Source organism: Vidua macroura, chromosome 1 (genome assembly GCF_024509145.1).
Source record: "Vidua macroura isolate BioBank_ID:100142 chromosome 1, ASM2450914v1, whole genome shotgun sequence".
Taxonomy (NCBI): domain Eukaryota; kingdom Metazoa; phylum Chordata; class Aves; order Passeriformes; family Viduidae; genus Vidua; species Vidua macroura.
This window is the reverse complement of record NC_071571.1, coordinates 44,907,946-44,920,419: the sequence shown is the minus strand read 5'-3', so window position 1 is coordinate 44,920,419 and position 12,474 is coordinate 44,907,946. Positions and strand designations below refer to the sequence as shown.

Below are 12,474 nucleotides of genomic sequence, written 5' to 3'. Positions count from 1 at the left end.
GTGTGTGAGTAGAGTTAACTTTATGGAGGATTGTAAAGTTGCAGTTCTAGCAGTTCTAGCCTAATACACAGGAGTAGATTGAGTTTTATGTATCACTTGTGTAGACTCTGAGCATAAGTACAATTGTAGAGAAGTTATAGGACACAGTGTTCTTAAAATCATCTGTAACAAGTAATTTTTGCAGCACAAATTTTTAGTAACCTCAATATGGGTTTTTTTGTTCTGTGAAAGAAACTACTATATTATAAAACTGTACAGAATCTGTTTTGGAGGAGGGGTTGTTTGGGTTGGCTTTTTGTTTGGTTTGTTGTGGTTTTTTTTCACTGGCTTTCATGTTTCCTTTAAAGAAACAAACGAAATACCAGCCACTAAAAGCACTTAATAATGTTATGCATGTTCTAATTTTGAAGTTGGAAGGGCTACACTTGATGCAGTGTATACTTAATTGCCTGCTAGTATTGGGTGCATAAACTGGTCTTTCAATACTTGTGTTTGTTAGTTCCGCTTATTGATTGCTTTGAATAGACATGTGCACAGCATTACGGGATCAGCACTCTTGTACTTCATGCTTAGACCTTAACCATGACATGGAGGGCTTTCCAAATAGAGGCCCAAAATTGCAAGAACACATAATGAATGTATTATGTTTGAGTTGTTTTTAGCAGCATTACTACACATGCTTCTAAAAAGTTATCATTGTACAGAAAAGCAATAAATTTTGTAACTCTTCTAGAACTAAGGTATTGATACATATTTAAATATATTTTATTTTCAAATGGCATGAATATTTTCACAGTAATTATTTTTTTAAGAAAAGCTATCAGCAGTTGCTTTCTATGCTCTTAAAATGCTTGAATTTTTATTTGGGGATCCTAGCCTGCATAAACTTATGTTAAAGCCACATTGAATACTTTGAAATCTTTTTACATCTATGCTCAATGGTTATAAACATATGAGAAAGTGATCTCAGCCAGAACACCCTGTCCAAAGAATACCTGCCTTTGTTCACTTTTCCCACTCTTTCTGTTTCCAGAGGCAAAATAAATTAAAATTTTGGAAAATCAGGTATTCAGAAAATAATTTTGTTGTTTAAGAAACATAACAAAAGCCATGCTCCTGGTGCAGATGTATGAATTCCTGGAGGTTTTGAGTATTCATGGTTGCACCTTTAGGAGAGCATCATGTTCACATTTTACAGCTGTTTTTTTAATCACTTATCTCTTTCTTTTTGTAGTGGTTCACCCAGGCATCAGATTCAGCTTAATCTATATTCCCCCTATTCTGTCAGCCAGGCATTCTCAGTACAGGTAGCACTGGATATCAGAGCTCTCACCTGTAGCCACCTGAAGGGGATGAACTCTACTAAATCTAGACACTGCATGAAGCCACTGTCTTGTCCTGTGGGTCCTAGTGGGGGGTTGTGACCTAGTTTCCAGTAATTTCACCTCACCCAAGAATGGAATTAGTGGCACAAACTGGCAAAAGTGAAGTCCATAGCCTGTATTCTAGATGATCACACAGTAGGAAAAAAAAAGTCACCTAATGGTCCTTTGTTACCCTCTTTTAAAGCAGGCCGAACTTTTCTATTCAGCAATAAACTTCTAATGCTTTAAAACACCATCTGTTGCTCTAAGGATGCCTCAGTCTGATTGTCATTCCATCCATGTTTCCACAGCCTGTGCTAAAGAGATGCCCTAATTCCAGTGCGCTCCCTGCCCAAATAGCAGGGAAACAGGTTCCCTCCTTTTCTTGAAACGTGCCAAAAAACTGATGGAGTAGAGTGGCTTGCTTCACTGTTATACTAAAGTGTTGACTTTGTGCCAGTCTGGATCAAACCATACTCTAAAGATTTCCCAACTTTTTTTAAGTTAATTTCCTAATAAATCTGTATGTGCCAGAATATATGTTTGTATAAAATGGAAAGATTTATTGGTCACCTTGAGCTCTCTGCCTTCTCACTGTTATTTCAGCATAACAACAAATTTGGATTTTGATCCAATGGTACAAAAGTTAATGGTGTCTTAGTATAGTTACCTCTTACAAATCTTCCTCAAACTGAATTTGTCTTGACATCTTCTCTTGGGTTGGACAGGCTACTTGTTTACTTACTGTAACTTTGTAGCTTCCTCTGCACAAGCTGGTTGAAAATCTAGGTAGAATGGCCTTTTGAGAGTTCCCTGGGCAGAAGGTCATGCCCTGAATATATCTATTTTGCTGTTTACACCTAGTAGAATGGCCCACAGGCTCCGAGTCCTGAAGCTGGATCCGAGACAGCTCTGAGATACATAAAATCAGCTTTGTGTTTTGTGAGCAAAATCCTGTTTGTTCTACCAGAAGATGGAGCTCTCTGCACTCAGTTTGACTGCAACCTGCCTTTTTTTTTTTTTTTTCTCAGTATTTTAAAAGGTGTTTTTACAGTAGTGTTTGTTCTTACAGAAGAGTCCCTTTCAGCTATGATGGTTTGCAATTTTCCATAATGCCTGTGAATTTTTTGAGAAAACTTAATAAGGTGAAGAATCATTAATTCCTCAGTGCTAAAACATGATACAGCAGAAATCTTAGGTTTAGATTTAATTTTAATTTACGAGGAAAATGCACTAAGAGTTTGCACTGGGTTCAAGATGGATGAAATTACATGTTGTTTCTGTAAATTTTGTTAAGCACTGGATTATGTACAGATTTCTTTTCATACAGATATGAAGCCTTGTTCTTAAACTATAACTATTTTGGAAAAGAGGGTATAAGTAAAACATCTGGTTTCAGACAGTTACATGCAGCAGATGTTTATATTCAAGAGAATACTTTGACATATGTAAATGTGAAGATAGTCTTTCTCATTAGAAAAATGTATTACTCCCTCATGAGCTTGTACCACCTCAGGAGATACCAATTTCCGTGTAAAATTACTAAGTTAGAAATTAATAATTGTGTTTCTATTTGATAAACTTTGTTCATTTACAGCAACAGGTTCTCACTCTTTTTACTGTGTCCAAAGGATGGAAAATGCTACAGCAGTATGATACAACCCATTGTTGACTGATGAAGGATGAAGCTGGTACAGGACTTTCTTAGTGGTATTTGAGGGTGAAATACATCTTTGGAAATTGATAGATTTTTTTCACCACTTCAGTTTGTCTCCTCTGATTAGAGTTAGTGATTTCTCTACTTTTAGCAGCCTTCTCCTATCTTTGACTCATTAATAGCAATGAGTCTTGCTTTTGCTAATGCAGCTATGTTTCTTCAGTGTGCCTGTCTCCAATCTGAGGGGATGCCCTGTGGATATTACAAATGGGGAAAATGCACTGATTGTATTACAGCTATATGCCTTGGGTTGAGCTTGCAATCTTAAACCAGCATTGCTTTATTCTGTTCTCTATTCATCATCCAGGGGTAATTGCTTTGTTTCTAATTGATTTATGTTAAAGTCCTGTGTTTCTCTAAATAACCAATTTTTTCATGTCCAGTTATTTGAGTTTTTTCTCCAGATTTTCTTATAACTCTCTACAATATGGAGAGAATCATGATTGCTAGGCTGTGCTCCCTTGTAATAGCTTTTGTAGTGCTCACACTAATCTCTAAAGCAACTGGATTCCTGAAGCATCCTAATTACCATCTCTGGAGGTGAAGTAGAGCTTGTTGTTATGTTATGCCGTGCTAACATATTTGAGTGTGTTAACATGACACTCCAGTGGGTCCTCAGAAATATCCTTCTCTAATGTACAGCTGTACATTCCAGCACTGACTAGAAATTACCTCACACTGTATGCTCAGCCACTTCTGCTTCCACTATCCACACTGCCCATGCTCTACCCTTCCCACACTGCTTATTTGTGTTCTTAAAGGGCTACCTAACCACACACACTGTTTTGGAGCTGTGATACTTTATATATGGAAAAGGGAACACAGCCACAATTAAGACTTGCCTTGCTTCTGCTGAGCTGCTCTGGGAGTTTAGAATGGTGTCTGGTCCAGCTGGTCAATCTGTCTGTCTTTTGCAATGTGTTGAATAGTTGTGTACTGTGGTATTAAAATGTGGCTTAATCAGGGAATGGCTCAGAGGGTTGGGTAGGACTGGCGGGGAGGGAGCTGCACATGGTTTTTATTGTGCATGTTCTTTTGACCACTGCTAAATTTGGTTACTAAGTAAGAGAACCTATGCAATCATGATATCTTTGATGTAATATTTAACTCTGGGTGTTTTTCAACCAGCTTTTCAGATGCATGGCTCTAAAATTCTGTAGTTATTTTGCAATGACCACAGCTGCATTATATAGCAGGCTGATACAGCCACAGAGGTATTTCTACTAAGAAGAAAGAAGTCGGCCTAAGTCCCTCATTTTTAAATCTAAGCTGTATTGCTTCTTTCCCAAATCACTGATCTATCACCAGAGTGGCAGTTTTACAGCCACATTTATTAGGAAATTTGCTTACTACACTGTCTACAAATATTCAAAAACTGCTATACTATGCAGCTGAGGACATACATTTTTAAAGAACCTAATCACACGCACAAGAGAAATGTCACAGATGTACAGTAGTGGATCCAAAAAACTACCACTTTCCATATTGTGGATATGAAAAGTCAGAGAAACAGCAATTAATGTGTGTCCCTCCCCTCCCCAACCCAACAATCTATATTCCTGTAGCATTAGCCAGATGGATCCATTACTGAGAAGTAATGGGGATACCTTTTTGTGGATCAATCTAAAAGCTGAAAGGCACAAGCATTTAGAAAATCCTGGTGCTCCTGAGCTGGTACTAGAAAATTTTGCTTGTAATTTCCCACTGATGCAAGTTGCTAGTTTAGATAAGGACTAGCATTTCAAGCACTGCCTGGCCTAAATTTGGTTTGAACAAGACTTAATCTGCAGTGTTTGTGATCATGGGCAAGTTTCAGCAGACCTTTTTAGCACTGGCCTTGGAGTCCTAGAGGTGTTTATCTTGGAGAACAAGTGTCTGTTTAACACTCATACTTGGCCATTTCACTTTTCTTGCATTGATCCCATCAAGGTGCCTCGTCACTTTTTGCATCTGTCTTATCAGCACACAGAAGTTTGGTTTTCCCCTTTTCTGTGTAAAATGCAAAGAATTTGCTTTTTTTTAATTTAGTACCTCATCCTGGGAAGTGCATGTCACAAACCAACTCCACCTTCACCTTCACCACCTGCCGCATTCTGCACCCCTCCGATGAACTCACACGAGTCACACCAAGGTAAGGGATTCTCATGATGACAAAGCCTTCAGCTCTATCAGAGTTTCCCCTCTAAGAAAATGCAAAATAATAGCATAAGCATAGGCATTGACTGCGCTGGTGAATTACAACACACCCACCAATTATTCCTCCCATTTTGAGTTACCACAGCCTGAATTTGGGAGGCACGTGTGATGTTTTAAAAAGCCAATCAAAGTTTCTTAAATTTTGTTGTCTCTAGTTAAGATATTGCAGGATCAGACATAAATGTATTGGCTTCTGATATCCAAACCAGGCTACTCCTCATCTTAGACTAGTTGTAGTCCTCATATATGAATGCACAGGATGTATCTTTCTCTTACCAAAAGAGATGAGAGGTTTTTCCAGGAAGGAAGTCTAAATATTTCCTCTCAGAAGAAGAAGGGATGTGCAGGTTAAGAAATCCAGGAGCTAGGTAAAGTATGGAGGAGGACATATGCCTTAAATGGAAACAGAGAGATGTCTACTTTGTTTCTTGGTTTAATTGTTGGAAATTAGTTCATAGTTGCCAGACTGAAAGTAATGAGCTGGTGATACAATAGGAATTGGCAGTATAGACACTGCACGCCCACAGAAGGCGGTTCCGTGGCCTTAGGGAACGTGATTATCAGAGAACCAGAAAGGGGTGGTGTGAATTTCCTACCTAAAGAGGAAGCTTTCCTCCCTTAGCTAATCAGGATTTACAGAATGTTCTTTTCTATTTATAAGGACAATGTCTCATGCTTTCTGTACCCCTTCCTGCGCCTCTGTGGGAGTGTACCTCGGTGTAGGTCCCCATGCAGAGGTGTTGTGCCTACACTGTTTAGACATGAGACAGGCACTGACTGCCTATGAAGAGCATGAAAAGTAAGGGTATTGAATATAAAAACCTGTCAGGTGGAAAGGAAATATATGATGTTTAAATGTAACTTTTTTGCTTCACTTTGTGAACTAAGGTAATTATTAGTGGCCTAGCTGTTTATTCTTTTCTGTCTTTCCCTTCAGCACAATTACTGAAGAGATCCTCTTATATGGCTGCAGTTCTATTTTAATTTTCTTGTTATTGTTGAATTGCTGTCAGTTGTGATCATAATAAACTCTTTGGGTGTTACATCTAACAAATCAGTCAGAAAAGATAGCTAAATTCAGTGCATTTTCAGCTGCCTTAGTTAAATGGAAGTTCATAATTTGTTCAGGAGAACAAAGAGCAAAATAAACAAAATTATGTTTTCAGCAGATGTTTAAGGAGCTCCTCCTTACCAACTATAAATGATTCTTCACAGGTCATGTGAGGAGGACGAGAAACTGCGTTATGTCTCATTGTGATGAGAGGAGGTATAGGGCAGACACTGTGACCCAGCGTGGTCGGGGGTGAGCAGTACTGCCAGCAGCGTCTGTGTTGGCAGGGTCATGTACAAGGAATGCTAGTGTGTGTGGCACCAGCTAACCCCAAGAGGTTTGGCATTTACCTACCTAGTTACATTTTAACCTGTGCTACCCCAGGTGTTGCTCTAACCTGACTAAATTTCATCCAGCTAAACGAAATGCTCCTTTATTTGTTTTTCTTCTCAATCTAACTCTGAGACCCATCACTGGGCTGAGCTGCTGAGGCCACTTTGAGTCTGTTTCTGCGATTGTGTCCAGGGCGCCCTGCGGTGTTGTTCAGTTTGATGGGAAAAATATTTCCCAGTTAAAGCAATGCCAAAATGATCAAATGGAAAAAAAGGCAATATCTGCAACTGCTTTCTTGCAGGGATGGCTTGTTTTTTTAATTGCACTGTAGTGTATAACTGTGCTGAAAAAATAGTAGAAATACTAATCTACATGTCTTTGCAACTGAAATCTGGAAAGAGTGAAGCTCTCTAAACTGTTGGAGTCCTATAATTTTCATCTTGTGACTAGGATATCTTGGAAGCCTGGTAATTAACACCATATGTCTGGATTTCTGAAATGTATATGGTCATACCTTGTAGAAAGTCAGTTCATGCAGTAGCTTCTCTTTCTTTTCTGTCCCTCATGCTTTTCAAGACTTCTGTATTCTGTATTTAGCTGTATAGGAGATGCACCACTGGGGTGGGGGATGCACAGTGGGATGTCACTGCATTTTAGTTCCACTGGAATCAGAACTATGAGGGTCTAGCTTTAGTCAGTGCTTAAGAGATGAATTGTGAACTAACTTCTTTCCACTTAGCCTTGCCTTCAGAGTGTGTGTGCTGCTGCAGTTGGGTGTGCGTGGCCTCCTTAGCTGTGCTGGGAGAGATCCTTCTCCCCTGCTGCTGTGTCAGCCTAGGCAGAAAGGACAGGACATCAGGATGTGCCTTAGCACATCTGCCACCTGCACTGACAGCCACAGCACACACGGGGGTGCAAGGAGACTGAGTCCAGAGCCACTTAGCAAAGCTGCGTTTCTAATTACATCTGCCAGTTTTCTCAAATAAGTGTTTCACTAGAGTACACTTGGAGGAATATATGGGATTCCTCTTGTTGAATTACAGCTGCAATTCAACTTCCTCAATTTCACTTCCTTATGGTAAAGGCTCCAAATCATAGTTAGAGATCATTTTGGTCAGACCTTTTTAGTCTTGGAAAGAAGACATGAGATTTCATAGCATCAAGCTAATATTTTCATAATTAAGAAGTGCCTTAAAGATATGCTGGTTTTTAGACCACAGGACTAGAGTTTCCAGTGTTATGTGGATTCACATCACCTGGTCACTGTAAACCATGGATCTAGATGATGTTTTAAGCTCATCAGAAGCTGCAGCTCAAAGCATTCCAGGGTGTCTAACTTGATATGCACATTATTGTTGGCTAAACAGAGTTCATTAATGTAAAGTGAAATGAGACTGAAAATTCCAGTCAAGACATCATCTCAGCCTCTTTTGTTCATATGGGAAAAAAGATGTAATTTAGTCATTGGCCAGAGTCTTCTCTTAGAAATCCAACTAGATTGTCTCAAAGTGGCTCTTTGAAATGCTTTTCTTGGTGCAGAGAACCCCATTTAAGTTAAAGTCGCATGTTATGGCTGAGCCAATCCAACAGCATGGCTCTGCTGAAAAGGGAAGATCTCACTCTCTCCCCTGTTCCTTCTCCTCCCAGCTGCTTAGTTTTCCCACTGTCTTGCACTGGCTTTACTTTCTGAGTCTTTGCTGTCTTCTACTTGCTAACCTGGCAAGGTGAGGGAGTAGATTTCCTTCTTTGAACAGTGGTGAGCTCACGTCAGTGAATCCTCTGTTAGCATCAAGTCCCTTTAAATGCTCAAGACCCTTTAAATGCCATTAGAGGAGATGAACCTGTGCTTAGGAGATATTACTGTGGGTTTATTTTTTTTTTTATTTGTGTGTGTACTTGTGGCAAAGACCATAATTTGTGCATGGTTAGAAAAAGTTGGATTTTTTTTTTTCCGGAAGGTGCATGGAGCTCTTGGGATTGTCTCAAACAGACATGAATTTGGAGTGTCATAGATATTCCACATGCCTTGTATCTGGAATAACTAAGTACACGATGCCTTAGTGAATGAGTGTTCAGTTCTGTGTGCTCAGAAGTGACACTAAAAAGTAGATGTCTTGCTTGTACCATTGGTTCAGTCTCCTGCATTTCCTTGTCTCTTAGAACTAATTGGGAGTTGTGAGAGCCAGTAGATCAGGAAGAAAAAGTGAAGGTGTTGATCACAAACCTGTAAATAGTTTATGAGGAGAAATGTGGTGCTGGGTGTTCGCAGCAGCATTAATCCTGTGAGACTCTGAAGTGTGCAAAGTGGAGATTTGTTTTGTGAGATCTGATGGTTTTGCACTTGTAATCGCATTTGTGGGGGGCTGGGAACTGCCAGTGTCCTGTGCACTCTCCAAATGGATAAAAGGCCCTGCTCAGGGTTAAAAATTTTACCTGTAGTAAATTTTTATTTTCTAGTGGAGAGAATAATTTGAGTGCTCCTTTGCTTTCAGCCTTAACGCAGCACCTACTCCAGCTTGTGGCAGCATTAGCAATCTGAAAGGCACCCCGGTGGCTACTCCCTGCACTCCTCGGCGTCTGAGTTTGGCTGAATCCTTCACCAACCTCCGGGAATCCACGACCACAATGAGCACGTCCCTGGGACTGGTGTGGCTGCTGAAAGAAAGGGGCATCTCAGCAGCAGTGTACAATCCACAGAGCTGGGACAGAGCCAGCAGGAGCACCCTGCTGAACACATACTCCCCGAAAATGGCAATCATTCCTTCCACTCCACCAAACTCACCCATGCAGACACCTTCTTCTTCCCCTCCATCTTTTGAGTTCAAGTGCACCAGCCCACCTTATGACAACTTCTTGGCTTCGAAGCCAGCTAGTTCAATCTTGAAGGAGGTGAGAAATAAAAAGAACATCAGGAACAGTGAGAGCCAGACTGACGTGTCTGTTTCCAACCTTAATCTCGTGGACAAAGTCAGGAGGTTTGGTGTTGCCAAAGTTGTGAGTTCAGGGCAAACGTCAGCTGCTCCTTTAACTGATGACCAGGGACCTCTTCTCTGTGGGGCACAGGGACCAGTGAGGGCCCTTGTTCCTGGAGGCCTGGCACCTGACGGTCTCCCCTTGGGCTGCCCTGCCGTGACCAGTGCCATCGGGGGCATCCAGCTAAACACTGGCATCCGACGGAATCGGAGCTTCCCCACTATGGTGGGTTCCAGCATGCAGATGAAAGGCCCAACGTCCCTCACTTCAGGGATCCTCATGGGAACCAAGCTCCCCAAGCAAACTAGCTTACGATGAAGGACTTTATTTTTACAGCTAGTCTTTTTAAATGAAAATACTCAGATTCTTTCTCCAATCTCCTTTTCCTTTCCCTACCACCCCTTCATTGCCTCTTGAGTTTGACAAATCAACTTTGTGCCTAATGGGAGAAATGTGTAAACTTTGTATAAAATGTGTAAATATGTACCAGATCTATTGTAACTAATTGGATTATTTTACTGTTCAATCGAGTGCAAAAGGCTCTATGTTATGATTGCTGTATTAAGGTTAACTTGCTAACCTTTTGAAAAGTTTTTTTTTTAAGATGCACTGAAAAAAAAATGAAAGAGCAAAACCAACAAAAAATAACTTGACTAGAAAAACGTGAATTCTGTAGCTAGCCTAACTTGAGTCAAAGGTGCATGGGAAGCTATTTGAATGTGTTACGTGAGACCTCCCATTACATCACTTGAAGCATGGGAGCATTTGTGCTTCGTTAAATACTGAAAAAAACACTCAGTTTAACATATGGTAGTTTTAATTTTGCCTCTGTAGATAGTTGAGCTGAGTTATTGGAGTGCCTGGCTACTATGCCTGAATGGATGAAACCTTATTTTTATTTTCCTGTTCTGTATTTGCCTCCTGCCCAGGATTTATAAACTTGAACTAATACTGTGTTGAGGTCAGCAGGCCTACTGGGTACCTGGGATATTGACATATTCCTACCATGGCTGTTTCCTTTGGCACACTTACACTTTGTGCAACTTCTTTCTTTGTTGTTCTTTTGTTCTGTTTTGTTTTGTTCTTCAGTGCTGCACTGGATTGTGGAAGGGAAAATGCTTTACTATGTGTTGCTGCCACTGAAACATGCTTTGTCAGTGCGCCCAAAGAAAACAGTTTTCACAACTTGTGAGGTAAACATGGCAGTGACTTCCTATAAGTCCCAGTTGCGGAACAGATCGACAGATAAGAATGTTATAAAAGAACATGTAGCAAAACCAGTATTAGGAAAAGGTGAGTCCTTGAAACCTCAGCAGAGAAGCACAGAAAACATTTAGTAAGGGAATGGTACAGGTGGAAAGAGCAGCTTGCAGCCCTCGTGCTGATTTTCGTGTTTCATGCATGTCAGAGACTGTGGCCTTGAAAGCAGTGTGAGAATATTCTCCACCCATTTTCTGTTTTATTTTTTCAGAGAAACCTTCTTCATCCAAAGTCGGACCCTAACATAGGTAAAAGTAGGGGGAATGCTTTATTATCGCAGTGTTTTTAAAATGCGGAAAATTCCCGCCATACAAACCTATAACCCCCTACTTTTTCAGAAAGGAAACATAAGACTTCACGCAACCTTTAGCTGCCAGGCAATCCTAATTGTATCGCAATTTTTTCTCTGTTTCTCCCAACCTTATGCTGGGTGCTTGTAGAAAGAGTTGAAATACGTTGGAACTGGAACAGACTGGAGGGAACTTGTGTCTAGAGTGGAGCTGAAACATAAATATTTTTTGGAAGAGGGGATGGAGAGGAGCAAAACAGGGAGGGTTTAGCATCCACTTTCTTTTCCTTGCACTTCATGTGGTATCTAAAGTCAAGCTCCCCGTTTGTTACCATTGTCACACTACGCATAATTGCCGTGAATTGCCATTTGTACCAGACTGTTACTAAATTATTAGCACTGATAATTTCTTGTATAAATGAAACTGTCTTCTAGTCTTTGTGACGAGAGATAAGTGGGTGGTTTGTTTTTTTCTGAATGAAGTAGTTACTGCAGTAGTGCTATGGACACTAAGGAAATTTTTTGAGAAAGAAAAAAAAAACACATCGGTCAGTTACAGCATGTGTTTGAAGACTTCTATTTATTCTATGAACTTACAATGTTTTAGTAAAATGCCATCAGCTCTGTTTGCTGTTGTATGTGTGCACTTATTGCAAGTAAATTTAAGTATCTTTTTATTTGAATGTATCCTAAACCAGTAGATAGAATAACAGTTGATTCTGAAAAAAAGTCATGGACTTAATGGACCATTTTATATACCCAGAGGAAGAAAGCAATACCATAAGAGAACTTAAAGTGTAGAAGGTAATCATGCAATCGGGAAATATTATTTAGCCTTTAAATAAGCTGTAGGAGCTGTCCACCCACCAGAGAAAGCAATTGTAACACATCAGAATGATGAAATTTAATTTTTTTCTTCACTAATATCAATAAAATAACAGAAAAGTTGCACTGTTGTGTGTTATTCAACTTTTTCCTCTTCTTTTAAGGTGATAAATCTTCCACCTTGATCTCTTGCTGTTATCTCTTAGTTAAAGCAAAATAAGAGGCCATCTTTTTTTAAATTCTTAGACACAGAACTGGTTGGAAAGTTTTCAGATTTTAAGTTTGCTGAAATCAGTGAAACTTGAGTCAAAAGAAAAAAGAGAAACAAATGTACCTTTTGATTTTTTTAATTTGAATTTTCAGAATGCAGAATTGGATGTTGTATGGTTTCTGTATTTTGAGGAAGATTTTGCACTCTCCTATGCTTAATGCAGTGCAAAACCTGTAGTAACAGAATGTGAAAGTA

At 39.8% G+C, this 12,474-nt stretch overlaps 1 protein-coding gene across 3 annotated transcripts in view; it reads left to right on the top strand.

Moving 5' to 3' along the window:
• Positions 1 to 12,131, top strand: part of TRAK1 (trafficking kinesin protein 1) — a 127,009-nt gene extending 114,878 nt beyond the window's left edge. For all 3 annotated transcript variants that reach the window (XM_053974772.1, XM_053974764.1, XM_053974780.1), the window contains exons 16-17: positions 5,110 to 5,212; positions 9,154 to 12,131. In XM_053974772.1, coding sequence (XP_053830747.1) covers positions 5,110 to 5,212; positions 9,154 to 9,952 — 902 coding nt within the window. In that variant the 3' untranslated portion in view covers positions 9,953 to 12,131. The remainder of the gene's footprint in view (positions 1 to 5,109; positions 5,213 to 9,153) is intronic.
• The last annotated feature ends 343 nt before the right edge of the window (positions 12,132 to 12,474 follow it).